The sequence below is a fragment of the Ovis canadensis genome, chromosome 5 (genome assembly GCF_042477335.2).
Source record: "Ovis canadensis isolate MfBH-ARS-UI-01 breed Bighorn chromosome 5, ARS-UI_OviCan_v2, whole genome shotgun sequence".
NCBI classification, from domain to species: domain Eukaryota; kingdom Metazoa; phylum Chordata; class Mammalia; order Artiodactyla; family Bovidae; genus Ovis; species Ovis canadensis.
The window spans coordinates 106414511-106438382 of NC_091249.1; the positions used below are offsets into that span (position 1 = coordinate 106414511).

Consider the following 23872-nt stretch of genomic DNA (forward strand, 5'->3'; position numbering starts at 1 on the left):
CTTGATCTCTGGGTCAGGAAGATCCCCTGGAGAAGGAAATGGCAACCCACTCCAGTATTCTTGCCTGGAGAATCCCATGAACAGAGGAGCGTGGTGGGCTACAGTCCATGGGCTTGCAAAGAATTGGATACGACTGAGCGACTAGGCGAGTTACTCAGTTTTTCCCTGTGGGTGGGTGGGTGTGGGTGCGTTAGTCACTCAGTCATGTCTGACGCTCTGTGACTCCAGGGACTGTAGCCTGCCTCCTCTGTCTATGGAATTTTCCAGGCAAGAATACAGGAGTGGGTTGCCATTTCCTTCTCCAGGGGATCTTTCCAACCCAGGGATTGAACCAGAGTCTCCTGTGTCTCCTGCATTGGCAGGCGGATTCTTTATTTCTGGGCCACCTGGGAAGCCTGTCTCCATGTATGCATGTTATCAACCTTTGGTTTGTCTCCTGTTGATCTCCAGTTAATTTCCTGGACTCACCAGAAGAATGTAGAAGGGTAGAGGCAAGTGTCTTCTTGCCTGATAGGGGAGACAAGGCAGGGTTGGTTGGCTTGTGCAGCCTGCCTGACTACAGGGGGTGCATTCTGGCCCCTGCCCCCTCTGTCAAGTCCATCAGGGAAGGCTCTGCCGCAGCAAGGGAGTCCTGTGTGTTTTGGCTCTGTTGGTCATTGGGGGTGGAGAGTGGAAAGTGGGGACCTTTGGAGGGATAATGGGACCAGCTCAATCGTGGAGTAGTGTTGGCAAGTCACATATTTGAAAGCGTATTCTCTGACCCAGGTTTTGCCAATAATAAAGCTGCTCTTTCTAATTCCGTCTGCCTTCTCCTTTATCTATCAAACAGTTTCTATATTATATAAACGAATAAAAAATTTGGGAACAGGTTGTCTTTTCAATAACACTGAAAGGCCCTTTCCACTGCAGACATTATTTTATTTTTTTTTTTTAAACATTTTTTTTTAATTTTTATTTATTTATTTGGCTGCTCTGGGTCTTAGTTGTAGCATGTGGGATCTAGCTCCCTGACCAGGGATCGAACCTGGGCCCCCTGCACTGGGAGCTCAGAGTCTTAGCCACTGGACCACCAGGGAATTCCCTGCAGACATTATTTTAAACTCCTGGTGAGAAGTTAACTTGTTAGTGCTTCCGAGGAAGGGTGGTGTCAGGAGTGGAACTCGACCACCAACCCATTGGGAGGCTGTGTTTACTGCTACCAAAGATTTACACATCCATGGTGCCCCAGCTCTTTGCTTTCCAAGACTGCTTAAGTTTTGCTTTCCACAAGAATTGTTGTTAATGACAAGCTCCTGCTGAGTCACTAAATCGATTTGGCAGTAATGCTGGGAAAGAGTGTGCCATGAGCTCAGGATTGGATTAACCAGATACTCAGGAGCATCCCCAACCAAGGGAAAAGACAGAAAGACGCACGTTAGACATAGGGATGAGCCAGAAAGCGCAAAGACAGGAAATGCAGCGTATAAAACAAGGACCCAAAACCTAGGACACCAGGCCAATAAATTAACACCAGAGAAAAGGGGGGTGGAGCAGCACGTGAACACTGTTTTAGGGACGCTCTAGATCGGAATGCCACAGCCTAGATCACTGTGAAAACTAACAGCAAGAAAACTGAGAAAGTGAGTGAAGTCACTTGGTCATTTCCAACTCTTTGCGACCTCTGTTGGGCTGCACCCCACAGGTCTACAAAGCCCGTACTTGCCCAGCTTCGAGGTGAAAGAGCCAGGAGTCAGAGACAGAAAGATCAATGGTTTAACGCAGCGGTCCCTAACCTTTTTGGCACCAAGGACTGGTTTCTTGGAAGACCATTTTTCTTGGGCTGGGGACAAAGGGCTGGTTCCGGTGGTCATGGGAGCAATGGGGAGGGCCAGGTGAAGAAGCATCACTCACTCTCCCACTGCTCACCTCCTGCAGAGCTGCCTGGTTCCTAACAGTATGCAGGCTGGTACTGGTCCACAGTCTGGGGGCTGGGGACCCCTGGTTTAATGGAAGGGAGAGCTTACATGTCTGAAGCAAGGTCCTGGAATGACACCTCCCCGTGGGCCTCACCGTGTGCAGCAGGCTGCAGGTGGGACATGGCGGCAGTCTTGAGTTCCAGAGAGACGGGGAGATTGCCCGCTGTCGGGGAACTGGCGTTAGGCGGGCTCATCAGTTACCAGGAAAACTTACTGCTCCCTAGACAAGAACAATCAGCAGCTGGAGCCCGGGGCAAGTAAGGAGGAAGGTCAGTCCTGTGCATAGGGTTTAGGTGAAGCAGGCACTGGCCAGGCAGGGGAAGCAAACACAGAACAACAGAGTAGCCATCTTGAGGGGCCTGACCTGCAACCTGCCAATTATTCACAAGCTTTCAGTAAATATGACTCATTACTGCCCCCCGCCCAGCTTATGCTTCCTTGTGGCCCAGCTGGTAAAGAATCCACCTGCAATGCAGGAGACCTGGGTTCGATCCCTGAAGAAGGGAAAGGCTACCCACACCAGTATTCTGGCTTGGAGAATTCCATGGACAGTCCATGGGGTTGCAAAGAGCTGGACATGTCTGAGCAACTTTCACTTTCATCCCAACTTATTCTGATAAAATTGAAATCTTTAAAAAGACATCTGAGGAAATGGAGCTTAAATATATGAAGATCAAAAATATTCTTTTTAGAGATCCTCTGGCCCAAGTTTTTTTCCTAGGAATTATTATTATGTTGCTCTATGTTCTAAAATGCTTGTATATAAGTTGAAGTCCAGCAGTTACAACTTATCCTATGTTGTTTTCCTCAATACCTAAATAATCACTGGACATTAGGTTTCAAGCTCTTTTGAATACCCAGAGTCCTAAATTCTGGACTATGACAGTGGTGAGATGGGCAGCAGGTCTTTATTGAATATCTGAATGGTACAAGCCCTCTGCTAAGCGTTTCACATACAATTTCACATTTATCTTGAGCCTCATAAAAACTCCATTTTGTTTTTAATAAATGAAGAAACCAAGTCTTAAAGAGGCTGACCCTTAATGAAATAAAGGAGAGAAAAGTGTTTTAAAAATAATCAAGAAAAATAGCTACATTCAATAAATATTTATGACTGAGCAACTGATTCCAGTTCCTTGAAACCTGATAACCTGTACATGGCATACAGGCAATTATGCATGTTCAAAAATTATTTTGTTTTATTTACACATTAGTAAATGTAGTTAGGCAGTTTCAAACAGTTCTGACTGTACTGACCTGTATCTACTGAAGTCCTTCCTTATACTCTAGAAGGTAGGATTTTCCAAAGTGCATTTGTGGGATGTTACTGGGTAGCACATATGTTCTGGGAAGTGCTGGCTCCAACAATAGCAAACACTTTTGTTTTTTGCAGGATTTATCACAGCCTTTAATTATTCACGAGCTCTGTGACTCTCTAAGAAGGCATTTTAGTATATATGTGGTGTTTCTAAGCATTTTGACCATGAAACCCTTTTCTAGTATTGCATCTAGTGAGAGTGCTATTCAATAAAACTGAATCTAGGAATTATGTTTGCCAAGAGTCTCTTACATTAACTCCAAGCCTTTTAGGTTTGCAAATCAAAGTGAGCAGCTTGAATGCAAAACGAACAGGTAAAAGAACAAAGGGCTGTTCTGCATAAGAACATTCTCAACTGGAAAAGAAATTACAAAGCAGGTTATCAAAGTTGTATTTAATTTGAATTCAAACAAATAATTTGTGGAGTAAAGAGGAATTTTGCTTCAGCTACTAGTAGGCGTTAGCAAGACTAACAAGCACAGCCAAAATAGGTCTTTAAAACTTTGATTCTTACCCTACAGATTAATACCAACTTCTGACTGATTAAGAAACATAATGAGGTCATATGGTTGGCAGGCATCTTACATGGAGCTCCATTATTTGGTCAATAAACGAATAAATACTTGTGGAATGAATGAATAAAAAGCCTTCTAGCATCTGTGACAATGCTGACCTAGCTTCCTTTTGAATCCTTTCAAGAGTAGGATATCCACCACCATTCAAGGCAGCTGGCCATCTACTGCTTTGGACAGCTCAAGTTACCAAACTGCTTCTTGCATTTAAAAAACAGAGAGAGAACACTTATTAGAAAGGTCCACAGAAATCCAGGCTAGTCTCTTTAGGTGAACAGAGAAAGACACACAGAGTTGTAAACAACATCCTCAGTTATGATTACGGATGACCATCTGTTGTTTTGGTTGACAGGCAAAATCCATTTCCTTTTAACTTATTCCCAACCATGTCCACTTGCAAAATTGAATAGCACAGGTTTTTTTTTCATTTTTTTCTACATGATGACTTAAAATATTTGAATGTAGTTATCCTGACTCCTCTAGTGTTTTTCTTCTCCAAGGTACACATACCCAATTCATTCAAGGAAGGTATGGCTTGGTTTTTACTTCATATCACTTTGACTCATCAGTGGGCATTTGCCATGTAAGCAGTTTGTGCCAAGGAAAGACCATTAAGCACAGGTGGACTGTTGGACCAAATTCTGCAACTGGCAGACTTGAGGACGATGAAAAGAGTTTTGAGCTTCACTTGTGCTCTTGAATAAGCACAAAGTCCACTGAGCAAAAGGTATCAATATTTCAAAGGGAAATTTCCTCTGTAAGGTAGACACCATGCCTGTCTGTCCAACAGGAATGTCTACTCAGACTATGGGAGAGAAGTTAAAAGCACCATGCTAGGTCTATGGACCACAGCCTTGTCTAACTCAATGAAACTAAGAGCCATGTTGTGTAGGGCCACCCAAGATAGACGGGACATCGTGGAGAGTTATGACAAAACATGGTCCACTAGAGAAGGGAATGGCAAATCACTTCAGTATTCCTGCCTTGAGAACCCCATGAACAGCATGAGAAGGCAAAAAGATAGGACACTGAAAGATGAACTCCCAGGCTGGTAGGTACCCACTATGCTACTGGAGATCAGTGGAGAAATAACTTCAGAAAGAATGAAGAGGTGGAGCCAAAAAAACAAACAAACAAAAAAACCCACAACACCCAGCTGTGGATGTGACTGGTGATGGAAGTAAAGTCTGAAGCTATAAAGAACAATATTGCATAGGAACCTAGAATGTTAGGTCCATGAATCAAGGTAAATTGGAAGTGGTCAAACAGGAGATGGCAAGAGGGAACATCGACATTTTAGGAATCAGTGAACTACAATGGACCAGAATGGGTGAATTTAATTCAGATGACCATTGTAGCTGCTACTGTGCCCACAAATCCCTTAGAAGAAATGGAATAGCTCTCATAGCCAACAAGAGTCCAAAACAAAGTACTTGGGGGTAATACCAAAAATGACAGAATGATCTCTGTTTGTTTCCAATGCAAACCATTCAATATAACATTAATCCAAGTCTATGCCCCAACCACTAATGAAGAAAAGCTGAAGTTGAATGGTTCTGTGAAGACCTATAAGACCTTCACCAAAAGGTGACCAGGCTTCAACGGTATGTGAACTGTGAACTTCCAGATGTTCAAAGTGGATTTAGAAAAGGCAGAGGAACCCGAGATCAAGTTACCAATATCAGCTGGATCATAAAAAAAGCAAGAGAGTTCCAGGAAAACATCTACTTTGGCTTTATTGACTACATCTAAGCCTTTGACTTTGTGGATCACAACAAATTGTGGAAAATTCTTCAAGAGATGGGATACTAGACCACTTTACCTTCCTCCTGACAAATGTGTATGTAGGTCAAGAAGCAACAATTAGAACTGGACATGGAACAACAGACTGGTTCCAACTTGGGAAAGGAGTATGTCAAGGCTGCATTTTGTCACCTTGCTTATTTAACTTAATGCAGAGTACATCATGTAAAATATTGAGCTGGATGGAGCACAAGCTGGAATCAAGATTGCTGAGAGAATTATCAATAACCTCAGATATGCAGATGACACCACCCTTAAGGTAAAAAGCAAAGAAGAATTGAAGAGCCTCTTGATGAAAGTGAAAGAGGAGCATGAAAAAGTTGGCTTAAAACTCAACATTCAGAAAACTACGATCATGGCATCTGATTCCACCACTTCATAGAAAATAGATGGCGACAAAATGAAAACAATGAGAGACTTTATTTTCTTGTGCTCCAAAATCACTGTAGATGGTGAATACAGCCATGAAACTGAAAGATGCTTGCTCCTTCAAAGAAAAGCTATGACCAACCTGAACAACTACTAAAAAGCAGTGTCATTACTTTGCCAACAAAGGTCCATCTAGTCAAAGCTATGGTTTTTCCAGTAGTCATGTATGGATATGAGAGTTGGATTATAAAGAAAGCTGAGTGCTGAAGAATTGATGCTCTTGAACTGTGGTGTTGGAGAAGACTCTTGAGAGTCCCTCGGACTGCAAGGAGATCCAACCAGTCCATCCTAAAGGAAATCAGTCCTGAATATTCATTGGAAGGACTGATGCTGAAGCTGAAACTCCAATACTTTGGCCACTTGATGCAAAGAACTGACTCACTGGAAAAGACCCTGATGCTGGGAAAGATTGAAGGCTGGAGGAGAAGGGGACGACAGAGGATGAGACTGTAGGATGGCATCACTGACTCAATGGACATGAGTTTGAGCAAGCTCCGGGAAGTGGTGATGGACAGGGAAGCCTGGTGTGCTGCAGTCCATGGGGTCACAAAGAGTTGGACACGACTGAGCAACTGAACTGAACTGAAGTCTATGTGTGGGTCTTCTCGCCAAATGACTACCTTGCAGAAAAGTGAGCTCCTGAGTGCTGCACAATATTCCTGAACAAGGCTTGGCAACTACAGCCCGGGGGACATGACCAGCTTGATTCCTGTTTCAGGAAGGCCCAGAGCCAAGAATGATTTTTACTTTTGTAAACGGTTGAAAAAGAATCAAAAGTAGAATATGATTTGTAACACAAAATTTATGCAAAATCCAAATTTCAGTGTCCATAAAAAAATGTTAATGGAGTATCGGTGATGGGGTTCAAGAATGCTACATCAAAAGAAGGCACTTTGGTATACTTAATATTTTAAGTTAAAGGAGTTAAGGAAAGAGCAGAAGCAGGAACGTCACTCTGATTCCCCCCTGCCCTTCTTGTCTCTAGTATAGCTCATGTCTCTAGTATAGCTCCCCTCCCTATACCAGGGGTACAGGCGCATCCTTATCTCTGAAGTCAAAAGGACACTGAGAAGAATCCTAGCAAATGAGCCTTGCTAATTTCCCCCCAGTTTTCTTACAGTTATCTCACATTACTTGACCTATCGTATTTCTCCACAACTATCCATTCTTCATTACGTGTCATCGCTCAGTCATGTCCGACTCTTTGTGACCCCATGGACTGGATCCTACGAGGCTCCTCCCTCCATGGGATTTTCCAGGCAAGAGTACAGGAGTGGGTTGCCATTTCCTTCTCCAGGGGATCTTCCCGACCCAGGGATCAAACCTGGGTCTCCTGCATTGCAGGCAGACACTTTACCCTTTAAGCCAAACCTAGCCTAATGACATTTTCTGTTTCTCTGGATCCTTAGCTCCTTAGGAACGATCCTGGGTCATGTGAAACTTATATTAAATAAATAAACATGCTTTTCTCCTGTTATTCTCTGTTAGTTTAATTTGCAAACCCAGCCAGTGACCCTGAAAGGGTTGAGAACTTTCCTCCACTGCAGTCACGTCCTTTGCTTATGTACGGTCCTGCTAGAATGGTGGAGTTTGCTCGCTGTGATGGAGACTATTGTTGTTCAGTCGCTCAGTCTGACTCTTTGTGACCCCATAGAATGCAGCACCCCAGACCTCCCACCATCAACTCCTGGAGCCTGCTCAAACCCATGTCCATTGAGTCGGTGATGCCATCCAACCATCTCATCCTCTATCATCCTCTTCTCCTGCCTTCTATCTTTCCCAGCATCAGGGTCTTTCCTAATGAGTCAGTTCTTCACATCAGGTGGCCAAAGTATTGGAGCTTCAGTATCAGTCTTGCTAATGAATATTCAGGACTGATTTCCTTTAGAACTGACTGGTTTGATCTCCTTGCAGAGAGAGACTGTATGGCCCGGAAAGCCCTCAATCCATGGTCCATCTGGCCCTCACAGAAAAGTTGGCTGACTTCTATTCTAGAATGCTGGAAGAAAGCACACATACATCCTAACCATCTAATACTACGTAAGGAGAGCTTCCATCTACTCCCAAGTAACTCACAAGCAAAAGTAGGTGTTAGCTCTTCAAGTAGCCTTTCCTTATCACCCAATCTCTTATCAGTCACTTTGCTTTAGAAAAGCACCTCATGGTACTTAACAGCAACTGAACTTATCTAATTTATATATATTCTTACTTTTCAAGGTCTGTCCTCCCCATCTTTCTCCAGCAATTAATCCCCCAGAATGTGAATGCGAGATGACATGTCATTTTTACCACTGTATCTCTAGCTGAGAACAGTGCCTTGTACCTAGCCAATGCCCCTTAAATTTTAGTTGAATAGAGAATTGTTTATAAAATCAAACAAGCCAAACATTTTTAGAAATTAATTCAGAAGACTATTATTTCTTATTTCTAGGAACAAATGTCTCCACAAAGACTCATGTTTTCAATTTAGAATTCATTTAAAAACAATAGATACACTTTCATGAAATAATAGCTCTTCATTCTTCTAACAAGGACCATGTAAACATCAAGGGGGCAATTTGCCCAATTTCTCGGTATCTAAGTTTCCTCATTTGTAAAATGGCCCTAATGATTCAAGGGTCATAAATGAAATAATATGTTAAATCACTCTGAGTTGTTGGGGAAAAGATGCTACATAAAGTCAAGATAACAGTATCATTTGTAATATAATACCCAGTTATTTACATGGTAACATGAGAAACACATTAACCACCAAAGAAGAAATGTTTCTATAAATATATTAGACATTTTCTAGGTGCCAGAAAGAGATGGAATGTACAATATTTCAGCCACTGTCAAGCCAGATTAGATGTGATTCTGGGTAGGTAAAACAATCACAGTAAAATTCATATCACCAATCTCCTAAGCTACATGCAAATGTTTTTAAGAAGTGCTGTAACATACAAAACTTGAAAATATCTTTTTGGCCCAGTTCTCCTCTTTACACCCACGAGAGCTGCTAGGGCAATATCTTTTAGGCCAAACATGTCAAAGGGGAAACCCACCTCGAGGACACACTTAAAGTTATGCTTGGATAGAAGGGAGAGTCACAGAGTAGCTGAGGGACAGACCACTGCATGGAAAGCATATGTTTCCAGACTGTGTAAAAGAAGAAAAGACTCTAACAGAAATTAAGTATCTATCAGGTATCAACAAATGGTGCTTTATGTTGATTTCCTTTTTTAAAGCTCAAAATAGACACATACATCACTATAGTACCCCATTTAGAAATGGGAAGCTGAAGCTTAGACAGATGACAACATGGGGAGCCTGAAGTTTAGACAGATCACAATGCTCATGAATGAAGTAAAATTTTTTCCGGGAAATTCCCTTCATTCACAAATAGTTTTTAAGCCCCTTTTACGGGCTCAATACCAGTCTCAAGTGTCAAGAACCAGGCCAAACACTGGGGAACAATGATGAGATGTCCCTGCCCTTCTGAAGGTTGCACTGTCAGAGACAGACATTAAATATACAACTATGTCAATTAACCTTTCACTTTAAGTTGCTGAGAAGGATTACAGAAGGAAATTTTGTGGGACCTTATGGAATGATCAAAGATGACTTCCTAGGAAATATCATGATATTGAAGCAAAAAGGTGAGTATTAGTTACAGGAAAATGAAAAAGGAGAAGATTCTAGGCACACAAAAATAATATTTCAAAGGTTTAGTAGCAGGAAAGAACTTGGAATTGGGCCACTGAAAGGTCACTTGTGTTGGAGCAGCTGCCTCTTTCCTCAAGATATTTCGAAGGGACATTGCTGTTATAAATACACAAATCTAAGATGTGCAACCTAGACCAGAATATGCGTGTTAAACTGGTGAAGAGTAGGACAAGATGCTGGGCAAGTCAATCATCTCCAGAGCACAAAGGACACTGCTTGTGTCCAAAGGATTAGGGTTCATGCTCTATAAGCAGTCTTCCCTGGTGGCTCAGGGTTAAACAATCCACCTGCAATGCAGGAGATACGGGTTTGATCCCTGGGTTGGGAAGACCCCCTAGAAAAGGAAATGGCAACCCGTACCAGGATTTTTGCCTGGAAAACCCTATGGACGCAGGAGCCTGGTGGGCTACAGCCCAAGGGGTCACCAAAGAGTCAGACACGATTTAGGACTATGCAACATCATTTACGGATACGACTTTCACTTTCACTTTTCACTTTCATGCATTGGAGAAGGAAATGGCAACCCACTCCAGTGTTCCTGCCTAGAGAATCCCAGGGACGGGGGAGCCTGGTGGGCTGCTGTCTATGGGGTAGCACAGAGTTGGACATGACTGGAACAGGTCAGTTTTCATTCCAATCCCAAAGAAAGGCAATGCCAAAGAATGCTCAAACTACCGCATAATTGCACTCATCTCACACGCTAGTAAAGTAACGCTCAAAATTCTCCAAGCCAGGCTTCAGCAATACGTGAACCATGAACTTCCAGACGTTCAAGATGGTTTTAGAAAAGGCAGAGGAACCAGAGATCAAATTGCCAACATCTGCTCCATCACCGAAAAAGCAAGAGAGTCCCAGAAAAACATCTACTTCGGCTTTATTGACTATGCCAAAGCCTTTGACTGTGTGGATCACAAAAAACTGTGGAAAATTCTGAAAGAGATGGGAATACCAGACCACCTGACCTGCCTCTTGAGAAACCTATATGCAGGTCAGGAAGCAACAGTTAGAACTGGACATGGAACTGGTTCCAAATAGGAAAAGGAGTACGTCAAGGCTGTATATTGTCACCCTACTTATTTAACTTATATGCAGAGTACATCACGAGAAACACTGGGCTGGAAGAAGCACAAGCTGGAATCAAGATTGCCGGGAGAAATATCAATAACTTCAGATATGCAGATGATACCACCCTTATGGCAGAAAATGAAGAGGAACTAAAAAGCCTCTTGATGAAAGTGAAAGAGGAGAGTGAAAAGGTTGGCTTAAAGCTCAACATTCAGAAAATGAAGATCATGGCATCTGGTCCCATCACTTCATGGGAAATAGATGGGGAAACAGTGGAAATAGTGTCAGACTTTATTTTGGGGGGCTCCAAAATCACTGCAGATGGTGATTTCAGCCATGAAATTAAAAGACGCTTGCTACTTGGAAGGGAAGTTATGACCAACCTAGATGGCATATTGAGAAGCAGAGACATTACTTTGCCAACAAAGGCCCGTCTAATCAAGGCTATGGTTTTTCCAGTGGTCATGTATGGATGTGAGAGTTGGACTGTGAAGAAAGCTGAGAGCCGAAGAATTGATGCTTTTGAACTGTGGTGTTGGACAAGGCTCTTGAGAGTCCCTTGGACTGCAAGGAGATCCAACCAGTCCCTTCTAAAGGAGATCAGCCCTGGGTGTTCTTTGGAAAGAATGATGCTAAAGCTGAAACTCCAGTACTTTGGCAGCCTCATGCGAAGAGCTGACTCATTGGAAAAGACTCTGATGCTGGGAGGGATTGGGGGCAGGAGGAAAAGGGGATGACAGAGGATGAGATAGCTGGATGGCATCACTGACTCGATGGACTTAAGTTTGAGTGAACTCCTGGAGATGGTGATGGACAGGGAGGCCTGGTATGCTGTGATGCATGGGTCGCAAAGAGTTGGACATGACTGAGCGAATGAACCGAACTAAATTGAACTGAAGTGACTTAGCAGCAGCAGCAGCAACATCATTTACAAACACCTCTATAATTAGTGGGCAGTAACTAAAGGTTTTTAGCAGAAAAGTGACATAATCAGACCTGTATTCAAATAAGAAGAAGCTTTGTGACTACTGTGAATGTTCTGATAAAATGGATTATAAATAATCATAAGTAAATTATGTCTCTTTAAAAACACAATACATTGGAAAGATAAATCACATACCCAAATTTTTTGCCAACTGTAGCAATAGAAACCTTATATGATGGTGTTGCTTCTCAAAAGGTGGTCCAGCCACCAGCAGCATCAAGTGCAGCGTTACCTGGCAACTTGTTAGAAAAGCAGAATTTCAGGTACCCCGCACCCCCAACAAGACCTAAAATGAAAACCTGCAGTTTTAAACAGCTACCCGCACTGCAAAGTTCAGAAGCCTTGCTTTATGTTATCATGCCCTACAGTCACCCTACCGTCATGCAGACTCAGCACAGACCCTAGATGATAACTGTCTCTGGGAGCTGAATAATTCTATAGAGACCACTGATATTCTAGGCTAGTCTGTCATCATTGGTGGACAGGAGGCTTGGTTGGAAAGACTAAGGCAAAAAATATAAATATAACTCCACTGTTCTAAGTAAGAATATGGTACAAATCAAGGACAGAAAAAAAATATTGAAAAAGACAGAAATATAGATCAATGGAACAAAATAGAAAGCCCAGAGATAAATCCATATGCCTATGGACACCTTATCTTTAACAAAGGAGGCAAGGATATACAATGGAGAAAAGACAATCTCTTTAAGAAATGGTGCTGGGAAAACTGGTCAACCACTTGTAAAAGAATGAAACTAGAACACTTTCTAACATCATACACAAAAATAAACTCAAAATGGGTTAAAGATCTAAACGTAAGACCAGAAACTATAAAACTCCTAGAGGAGAACATAGGCAAAACACTCTCCGACATAAATCACAGCAGGATCCTCTATGATCCACCTCCCAGAATACTGGAAATAAAAGCAAAAATAAACAAATGGGACCTAATCAAAATTAAAAGCTTCTGCACAACAAAGGAAACTATAAGCAAGGTGAAAAGACATCCTTCAGAATGGGAGAAAATAATAGCAAAAGAAGCAACTGACAAACAACTAATCTCAAAAATATACAAGCAACTCTTGCAGCTCAATTCCAGAAGAGTAAACGACCCAATCAAAAAATGGGCCAAAGAACTAAATAGACATTTCTCCAAAGAAGACATACAGATGGCTAACAAACACATGAAAAGATGCTCAACATCACTCATTATCAGAGAAATGCAAATCAAAACCACAATGAGGTACCCTTTCATGCCAGTCAGAATGGCTGTGATCCAAAAGTCTACAAGCAATAAATGCTGGAGATGGTGTGGAGTAAAGGGAACCCTCTTACACTGTTGGTGGGAATGCAAACTAGTACAGCCACTATGGAGAACAGTGAGGAGATTCCTTAAAAAACTGGAAATAGAACTGCCTTATGACCCAGCAATCCCACTGCTGGGCATACACACCAAGGAAACCAGAAATGAAAGAGACACGTGGACCCCAATGTTCATCACAGCCCTGTTTACAATAGCCAGGACATGGAAGCAACCTAGATGTCCATCAGCAGATGAATGGATAAGAAAGCTGTGGTACATATACATAATGGAGTATTACTCAGCCATTAAAAAGAATACATTTGAATCAGTTCTAATGAGGTGGATGAAACTGGAGCCTATTATACAGAGTGAAGTAAGCCAAAAAGGAAAACATCAATACAGTATACTAACACATATATATGGAATTTAGAAAGATGGTAATGATAGCCCTGTATACGAGACAGCAAAAGAGACACAGATGTATAGGACAGTATTTTGGACTCTGGGACAGGGTGAGGGTGGGATGATTTGGGAGAATGGCATTGAAACATGTATAATATCATATATGAAACGAATCACCAGTCCAGGTTCAATGTATGATACAGGATGTTCAAGGCTGGTGCACTGGGATGACCCAAAGGGATGGTACGGGGAGGGAGGTGGGAGGGGGGTTCAGGATGGGGAACACATGTATACTCGTGGCGGATTCATGTTGATGTATGGCAAAACCAATACAATATTGTAAAGTAATTAGCCTCCAATTAAAATAAATAAATTTATATTAAAAATAAAATAAGAGAAAAAAAAAGAAAAAGTGAGAATACAGACATTGTCACTAGCAAAAGTAGCCAAGGACATTGAAGTTAGGAGTGCTAAGGGTACCAAGAGGGAGCATTTTAGTTTTGGTTACTTCTTTCCACGACAGCTATAAAATGAAATTTTAGTCACACATAAAGTGAAACACACACACACACATGCTGTACAATAAAACACAAAGCCTCTGCCATAATATTCCTTTTTATCCAAAAGACCAAGAATATAGAGAATTTGAGTTGATCTGGCTTCCCAGGTGGCTCAGATGATAAAGAACCCACCTGCAATGCGGGAGACCTTAGTTTGATTTCTAGGTTGAGAAGACCCCCAGGAGAAGAGAATGGCCCAGTTCAATTGCTCAACGTGTCTGACTCTTTGCAACCCATGGACTGTAACATGCCAGGCTTCCCTGTCCATCACCAACTCTGGGAGCTTGCTCAACTCATGTACATCAAATTGGTAATGCCATCCAACCATCTCATACTTTTCTTCTTCTCCTGCCATCAATCTTTCCCAGCATCAGTGTCTATTCCAATGAGTCAGTTCTTCACATCAGGTGGCCAAAGTATTGAACCTTCAGCTTCAACATCTAAAGTATTGGAGTTTCAGCTTCAGCTTCCAATGAATATTCAAGACTGATTTCCCTTAGGGTGGACTGCTTTATCTCCTTGCTGTCCAAGGGACTCTCAAGAGTTCTCCAACACCACAGTTTAAAAGCATCAATTCTTCGGTGCTCAGCTTTCTTTATACTCCAACTCTCACATCCATACGTGACTACTAGAAAAACCATAGCTTTGACTAGACAGACCTTTGTTGACAAAGTAATGTCTCTGGTTTTTTAATATGTTGTCTACGTGTTTTTCATAGCTCTTCTTCCAAGGAGCAAGCATCTTTTAATTTCATGGGGGCAGTCCCCATCTGCAGTGATTTTGGAGCCCATGAAAATAAACTCTGTCACTGTTTCCACTGTTTCCCCATCTATTTCCCATGAAGTGATGGGACCAGATGCCACGATCTTCATTTTCTGAATGTTGAGTTTTACGACAACTTTTTCATGCTCCTCTTTCACTTTCATCAAGAGGCTCTTTAGTTCCTTTTCACTTTCTGCCATAAGGGTGGTGTCATCTGCATATCTGAGGTGATTGATACTTCTCCCGGCAACCCTGATTCCAGCTTGTGCTTCTTCCAGCCCAGCGTTTCTCATGATCTACTCTGCATAGAAGTTAAATAAGCAGGGTGACAATAGACAGCCTTGATGTACTCCTTCCCCATTTTGGAACTAGTCTGTTGTTCCATGTCCAGTTCTTACTGTTTCTTCTGGACCTGCAGAACGATTTCTCAGGAGGATGGTCTGGTATTCCCATCTTTTGAAAAATTTTCCACAGTTTGTTGTGATCCACACAGTCAAAGGCTTTGGTGCAGTCATCAAAGCAGAAGTAGATGCTTTTCTGGAATTCTCTTGCTTTTTTGATGATCCAACGGATGGTGGCAATTTGATCTCTGGTTCCTCTGCCTTTTCTAAATCCACCTTAAACATCTAGAAGTTCACAACTCACGTATTTTTGAAGCCTGGTTTGGAGAATTTTGAGCATTACTTTGCCAGCGTGTGAGATGAGTGCAATTGTGTGGTAGTTTGAACATTCTTTGGCATTGCCTTCCTGGGATTGGAATGAAAACTGACCTTTTCCAGTCCTGTGGCCACTGCTGAGTCTTCCAAATGCTGGCATATTGAGTGCAGCACTTTCACAGCATCATCTTTTAGGATCTGAAATAGCTCATCTGGAATTCTATCACCTTCACTAGCTTTGTTCATAGTGATGCTTCCTAAGGCCCACTTGACTTCACATTCCAGGATGTCTAACTCTAGTTGAGTGATCACACCATCATGGTTATCTGGGTCATGAAGATCATTTTTGTATAGTGCTTCTGTGTACACACTCCTGTATTTCTGCCTTGATAATTCCATGGACAGAGGAGTCTGGCAGTAGTCATGGACTGCAGTCCATGGAGTCACAAAGAGTAGAAAACGATTGAGCGACCAACACTTTCATTCATTTTAAGTTAACCAACCCTTTGTAGTGGTAGCAGGGATTTATCTAGAATTTTCTGTAGACCTGTTTCTTGATTCCCTTTAGGCACTGTGTTACATGGTTGAAAAGTACAGAATGTACTACCAACATTATCCACCACAGAGGTTCCTGATAGCTTTCACGAACTGGGCCTCTCTGCAATTTTGTGAGCTTTCTGTGGCTCTGCTGCGATGCCCTGCAGTGTGACGGGTGAAAGCGCAGTCTCTGAACATCAGCTTTGCCTCAAATCCTGCTTTGCCAATTACAAGATGTGTGACTTGGGCAAACAACTTGATATCTCTGTCTCACTTTCTGCCTCTATAAAATGGAGATAATTGTACCTGCCACACAGAGTTGTTTTGAGGGTTCAGTGATTGAACACATTTAAAGTACTTAGAGGCAATGTCTGGAACATGTTAAAAATTATGTATTTGCTAGTTTGTTGTGGTTGTTATATTACAACTGAAAATCACCAGAAGCCAAGAAATTTCACTGAGGATCATTCCTGGGGCAAGGGGCAAAGGAAAGAGGGTTAGTCACACTTCATTCAAATGTCACTAGCAGAAAAAGGCCAACTGCTAACAACTGGGAAATTGCCAGATATTTGTTTCTTTGATGTCACAAGTCAGACACTAGTTAAGGCCATGTGGCCTCAGTGATGTAATGCCAAAACAACTGCCTTGGGGTTTTAACATCAATAATCCAAAATAATGTCTTATAAATTTAAAATCTTCTGTAAACATTAGTAGTTGAGAGGTTTCTTCCTTCACATTTAGAATACCCCATCTTAAAAATAAAACTAACACACATTACCTTCTGAAGTCCACTGAACCTTAGCCAAGCTTCCTAGAAGCTTGCAGCCTATGAAGCACATATTATAAATTAAAAGTTTACTATATATTTAGTTATTAAATTTTGCTATTTTCTGACACTCAGGGAGTTGTATCTCATATTACAAAAAAGTTATTTCTCGCCCCTGAGGGATGGCATGGGAAGGGAGATGGAAGTGGGCTACAGGAGGGGGACCACATGTACACCTGTGGCGGATTCATGTTGATGTATGGCAAAACCAACACAATATTGTAAAGTAATTAGCCTCCAATTAAAATAAATAAATTTATATTTTAAAAAAGTTATGTCTGTATATACTCTGCCAATTCTTTTTAAAATAATAGAAATTCTGATAAATCATTTTCATAGTTCAGTTCAGTGGTTCCGCTGTGTTCGACTCTTTGTGACCCCATTGACTGCAGCACACCATGCTTCCCTGTCCATCACTAACTCCCGGGGCTTGCTCAAACTCAAGTGCATTGAGTTGGTGATGCCATCCAACCATCTCATCCTCTGTTGTCCCCTCCTCCTCCCATCTTCAATCTTTCCCAGCATCAGGGCCTTTTCAACAAGTCAGCTCTTCCCATCAGGTGGCCAAAGTATTGGGGTTTCAGCTTCAGCATCAGTCTTCCCAATGAATATTCAAAACTGATTTCCTTTAGGATGGACTGGTTTGATCTCCTTGCTGTCCAAGGGACTCTCAAGAGTCTTTTCTAACACCGCAGTACAAAAGCATCAATTCTTTGGTGCTCAGCATTTTTTATAATCCAACTCACATCCATACATGACTACTGGAAAAACCATAGCTTTGACTATACAGCCCTTGTTTCAAAGTAATGACTCTGCTTTTTAATATGCTCTCTAGGTAGGTCATAGCTTATCTTCCAAGGAGCAAGCATCTTTAAGTTTCATGGCTGCAGTAATTTTGGAACCCAAGAAAATAAAGTATGTCACTGCTTCCATTGTTTCCCCATCAATTTGCGATGAAGTGATGAGACAGATACCATAGTTTTAGCTTTCTGAATGTTGAATTTTAAATAAACTTTTTCACACTCCTCTTTCACTTTCATCAAGAGGGTTTTTAGTTCCTCTTCACTTTCTTCCATTAGGGTGGTGTCATCTACATATATGAGGTTATTGATATTTCTCCCTGGAATCTTGATTCCAGCTTTTGTTTCATCCAGCCAGGCCTTTCGCATGCTGTACCCTGCATATAAGTTAAACAAACAGGGTGACAATATATAGCCTGATGTACTCCTTTCCCAATTTGGAACCAGTCTGTAGTTCCATGTCCAGTTCTAACTGTTGCCTCTTGACCTGCATATAGATTTCTCAGGAGGAAGGTCAGAAGGTCTGGTATTTCCATATCTTGAAGAATTTTTCCACAGTTTGTTGTGATCCACACAAAGGCTTTAGCATAGTCAATAAAGCTGAAGTAGATGTTTTTCTGGAACTCTCTTGCTTTTTTCAGTGATCCAGTGGATGCTGGCAATTTGATCTCTGGTTCCTCTGCCTCTTCTAAATCCAGCTTGATCAGCTAGAAGTTCTTGGTTCACATACTGTTGAAGCCTAGCTTGGAGAATTTTGAGCATTACTTTACTAGTGTGTGAGATGAGTGCAATTGTGCGGTAGTTTGAACATTTTTGGCATTGCCTTTCTTTGGGATTGGAATGAAAACTGACCTTTCCAGTCCTGTGGCCACTGCTGAGTTTTCCAAATTTGCTGTCATATTGAGTGCAGCACTTTCACAGCATCATCTTTTAGGATCTGAAATAGCTCAGCTGCAATTCCATCACCTCCACTAGCTTTGTTCATAGTGATGCTTTCTATGGCCCACTTTACTTAGCATTCCAGCATGTCTGGCTCTAGTGACTGATCACACCATTGTGGTTATCTGGGTCATGAAGATCTTTTTTGTATAGTTCTGTGTATTCTTGCCACCTTTTCTTAATATCTTTTCCTTTTGTTAGGTCCACAGCATTCATGCCCATCTTTGCATGAAATGTTCACTTGGTATCTAAATATCTTGAAGAAATCTCTAGTCTTTCCCATTCTATTATTTTCCTCTATTTCTTTGCACTGATCAGTTAGGAAGGCTTTCTTATTTCTCCTTGCTAGTCTTTGGAACTCTGCATTCAGATGCTTATATCTTTCCTTTTCTCCTTTACCTTTCGCTTCTCTTCTTTTCTCAGCTATTTGTAAGGCTTCATCAGACAATCATTTCGCCTTTTTGCATTTCTTCTTGTTGATGGTTTTGATCACTGCTTCCTGTACAACGTTATGAACCTCGGTCCATTGTTCTTCAGGCACTCTGTCTATCAGATCTAATCCATTGAATCTATTTGTCATTTCTACTGTACAATCATAAGGGATTTGATTTGGGTCATACCTGAATCATCTAGTGGTTTTCCCTACTTTTGATTTCCTACTTTTTCATTCAAGTCACCTCTGATTAAAAGGACATCTTTTTTGGGCGTTAGTTCTAGAAGGTCTTATAGGTCTTCACAGAACTGTTCAACTTCAGTTTTTCAGCATTAGTGGTTTGGGCATAGACTTGAATTACTGTTATATGAATGGTTTGCATTGGAAACAAACAGAGACCATTTTGTCATTTTTAGTATTGCCCCCAAGTACTGTGTTTTGGACTCTTCTGTTGACTGTGAGGGCTATTCCATTTCTTCTAAGGGATTCTTGTGCACAGCAGGAGATCAATGGTTCTGAATTAAATTCGCCCATTCCGGTCCATTGTAGTTCACTGATTCCTAAAATGTCAGTGTTCCCTCTTGCCATCTGCTGTTTGACCACTTCCAATTTACCCTGATTCATGGACCTCACATTCCAGTTGCCTAGGAAGGTAATATTGTTATTTACAGCATCGGACTTTACTTCCATCACCTGTCACATCCACCACTTGCTCATTTTCATAGAGCAAGATCTAAAGCTACAGACATAAACCCCTTATATTTTAATGTTTATAATATATGGTTGTCTATCAAAAAAAAGTACTTTACCTAACAGAATTTAATGATTGCTTATTGGATGAAGAGGACCTTGTTTTTAAAATACATACAATAAAAATGTGTATTTATAATCTCCATTCTTATTCCTGAGCCAAATTAACAAGAGTGAAATTTTATCAATTAGACTAAAAAGGGACTATTCATAAAGAAAAGTCTCCCATAAACAGGCCAATAGTTATGCTGCTTGAAGCACCTAATCAGAACATTTCACTCTAAAATTTTGCTTTCCTAAAGATGTGATCTAACTTCTAAATTACCAAATGGTATTGAATGAAGAGAAAAATCTCTGAAAAAATATTACATATGTATTTTTAGGTGCATAATAATTTTGACTTTAGTCTAGTTAATAAGATTCCCTGAGCATATTGTTTCTAAGTTAAAGTGACAAGGTTTCTAATGGAGTTTAATAAGTCAGTCAATCAACTGATCAGTAAATTCTGTCACTTCATCCTTACGCTAATGAAGTAGCTAATAAAATTAATATAAGACAATACCAAAGCAGCTAAAATCAAACATAACAACCTTTGCCAAAACTGGTAAGATATTTTAGCAGGCTGGGTAAATACACTTCTGCACTCCATAAGAACCAGAACTGAAGGAGCTACAGTATGGTACCATTTTGATAACTTTTAAGTCCCTCAAAATCAATATCATGTTATATATACAAAAGGTAGATGTAATATAAATGTAGAACTCTTTTGCTAGAAAACTTGGTTATTCATTTAACCACAATTGCTATCCCTGTACTTAGTGGCTGTATTAGAATAGCCCAGTGTTTCATCACAATTGTTTTTCTAGGCTAAACTATATGACCCTATTAAAAGGAGACTATTTCTCTTCTAGGAGCATGTTCATGAGCCTCAACGATCACACTAACATTAGAGTAGCTCTCCAGCCATGTCAGATACTGTCCATGTTGAGCAGGCACCTGACCTGAGAGTTCAGGTTATAAAGTTTAAATGAAACTCCATTTTATATCCCAACTGATCGCTGAGCAATCACTGCACTTTTTCCATAAAAAGCACCATGCTATCTTGAGGAAAATATAAAAATAAAAATCTGTGATCACCACTGACTACCTGGCTGGCAAAAGCAGTTACATGCATGGGCACTGGGGTGTCCTGCTTGATTCAACCGGAGACTGGACAGATTACAGTTCTTCCAGATACCCGTGGCCCACTCTAGGATTTAATCCACAAGAATATTTGTATAGCATTGTAGGGGAAAGAAAGTGCCGGGTTGGGTTCAGAATCCCAGGTTACCCACCATTTCTCAGCTACATGTGTCTTTTGGCAAATAACAGTATCTTAAACTCTAATGCTATTTTTAACATGATGAAAATAATTATACTTACTTTATAGGGTTTTAAGAGTCAAATTAGATAGTAAATGTGAGGTGCCTTGCAGACTGCCTGACAGCTAACAAGTGAACAATATATGTTGGCTATTAATTCCCCTAGCACCTGTTTTCCCTTTAGGAGAGTGGAGTTTAAGATATTGAAGCTAAAGATCCTGCTTTCCGTTGAGCTTTGTGAAACTTAAGGCCCACACAGAACTGCTCAGGGGCTCAGAGAGTGAACTCAGATTCAAGGTTGGAGGAGAGGTAATCTCCAAACCTCTGCTTGGAACATGGTGAGGCTGGAGGACTCATAGTGCCCTTTGGCACCACAAGATTTCTGGATTTGGGAGCATCAGGAGAGAAGCAGAGGGCTCAGCAGTAGGGCACCTCCCCTATGTGGTTTTTGGGGAACAAACCTCAAGGCGAGCAGAAGAGAAAACTATGGGGAACTGGTTGTGGGCAAATCTGAGAAAGCAAATACTCCAGAAATGACTGGAACAGTCTGGAAGGGGATGCTGTGAACCTCGTTTTGTATACAACAGGCCGGTAGGGCCTTGTAGCTTTTGCTTTATTAACATACGTATATAATAACAATGTAAGGCAGACTAAGTGACGAGCAGTAGTCACCATAACAGACGCTGTGAAGTTCAAGGGAGGGAGAGATCAGTGTGAGACAGTGTTCAGAGATCTAGAGCTTAGCAGAATCCCAGGTTACCCACCACTTGGCACCCTTGTCCACTGGTGGAGGCTAGGTGGGTCTTTCAAGCTGGAAAAATGGGTGAGCAAAGTGTGGAAGGAACATGTGGTGGTGGTGGTGATTTAGTCACTAAGTCATGCCGGACTCTTGCCACCCCATGGACTGTAGCCCTCCAGGCTCCTCTGTCCATGGGATTCTCCCGGCAAGAATATTGGAGTGAGCTGCCATTCCCTTCTCCAGGGGACCTTCCAGAACCAGGGATCCAACCTGCACCTCCTGCATCGCAGGTGGTCTCTTGCACGGCAGGCAGATTCCTTACCAGAACCACCAGGGAAGCCTAGAAGAAGCATGCACGTGGGGTTTTGTGGACAATGGCTGGAATTGTCCACACACAATGGCACACGCACACACAAGGGAACAGTGGGGAAATGGGTTACAAAACTAGTCTGGGATCATATTTGAATGGCCAAAGCTTAGGGATTTGTTCCTGTGATAGGGGACTAGAGAAAAAAATATTTTGAATAGGGAAGACTATACTGAAACTAATGACTGATAAAATGAATCTGGCTATCTGTGTAGTACAGACCAGAAGGAATGCATAGGGGTGTGTAAAGATGCTAGAAAACTCTATAGATGTAGCAGGAGAACAGTAGGACATAATGTTAGATTGGCATAACATTGCTTACCATCTTCTAAAATAGTGCTTACAGGGGAGAAAAGAAAGTCTAATTAAGAGAAGCATGGGCCTCCATTACTCCTCAATCTCCATTCGTAATTTTCTCACGACTACTTCTCCACGCCCCAGTGGACGTGGAGGCAAGCCACACTTGCTTGCTCATAAGTTCCATAAGCATTTTTCATGATCCACTGAAGTGCTTAATGTGGGTCAAAAACAATCTTAATCTCTCTCTCTCAGGTCTAACTGAGACTTCTGTTTTGGACATATAACTGTGTTCCCATAATATGTTCTTAGGCATTTCAAACCCCAAATATTGACATATCTCTTATATTATGATAGTTATGATAGAAGTTTCATATGAAAATATTGTTTTCCCTCATTCAGACTATCCCTGAAAGAAAACCTTTCGGATAGGTTTATAAAGTGATTCAGTATTTTTCCTGCTGCTAACCCCACTGACTATTGGTATAACACAGTTGGTATCACTCCCCTGCCAACATTCAAGTAGGAAGGAACATTCCATTCAGCTTGAACAATGACTGAGGTTTTTCAGGACATTCTCAAAACTACAAATACTCACTTGAGCTCTTTAGCAAGATTCTTAGTAAAAGACCATCGTGATGCAGTAGGGTTTCCAGAAGCAGGTTCCAATTACAACCTGGCTGGGATAAGAGCAGTTTCAGTTGACCCTCGGCTGTCAGTCGTCCAGCTGATGGAGTCCTTTCAAAATGCAAGATAAAGATGAAGTAATGAAGTTAATTTATCTATGAAATTAATAGCTTTCAAGTACAGATGTAATGCTAACTCCTTTAAATGTCAATTCCTCCCAGATTACTGTGAAAATGCTTTCATGCTTGCTTACTTCAGGGTTGCTCAGGGAAGGAATTACATTTAATCTCTACTAGCTAAAAGCAAATTAACATTTGGTAGCCTGCCAATTTTAAAACTGATACAAAATAACCATGCCTACATTTCACAGAACTATGTTTTAGTTTCATGGAGCAAAATAAAAATGATTTATGCATTTTTGAGCACATTTATTTGTTCATTTGACAAATACATGCGTGCCTACTATGTGCTATGAACTTCTTTCACTATTCACGGAAAGATGTTACAGTATGTTTTAGCTGCTAATTTGCCATGTACTATGATTGCTGATAAAATGAAAGGAATTCAAAGCTTCTGTCAGAGATCAACCATAATCTAATTTTTTAATATGTAAAAGCCATAAATCAACAGGCAATTATCAGAACAACTCTTAAGAGTCACACTGCTATCTACTTGGGTAAT

At 41.2% G+C, this 23872-nt stretch overlaps 1 protein-coding gene across 3 annotated transcripts in view; it reads right to left on the reverse strand.

Moving 5' to 3' along the window:
• The window catches only part of KIAA0825 (KIAA0825 ortholog), a 429746-nt gene that overhangs the window by 241963 nt on the left and 163911 nt on the right, over window positions 1-23872 (reverse strand). For all 3 annotated transcript variants that reach the window (XM_069590144.1, XM_069590145.1, XM_069590146.1), the window contains exon 14: window positions 23163-23302. In XM_069590144.1, coding sequence (XP_069446245.1) covers window positions 23163-23302 — 140 coding nt within the window. The remainder of the gene's footprint in view (window positions 1-23162; window positions 23303-23872) is intronic.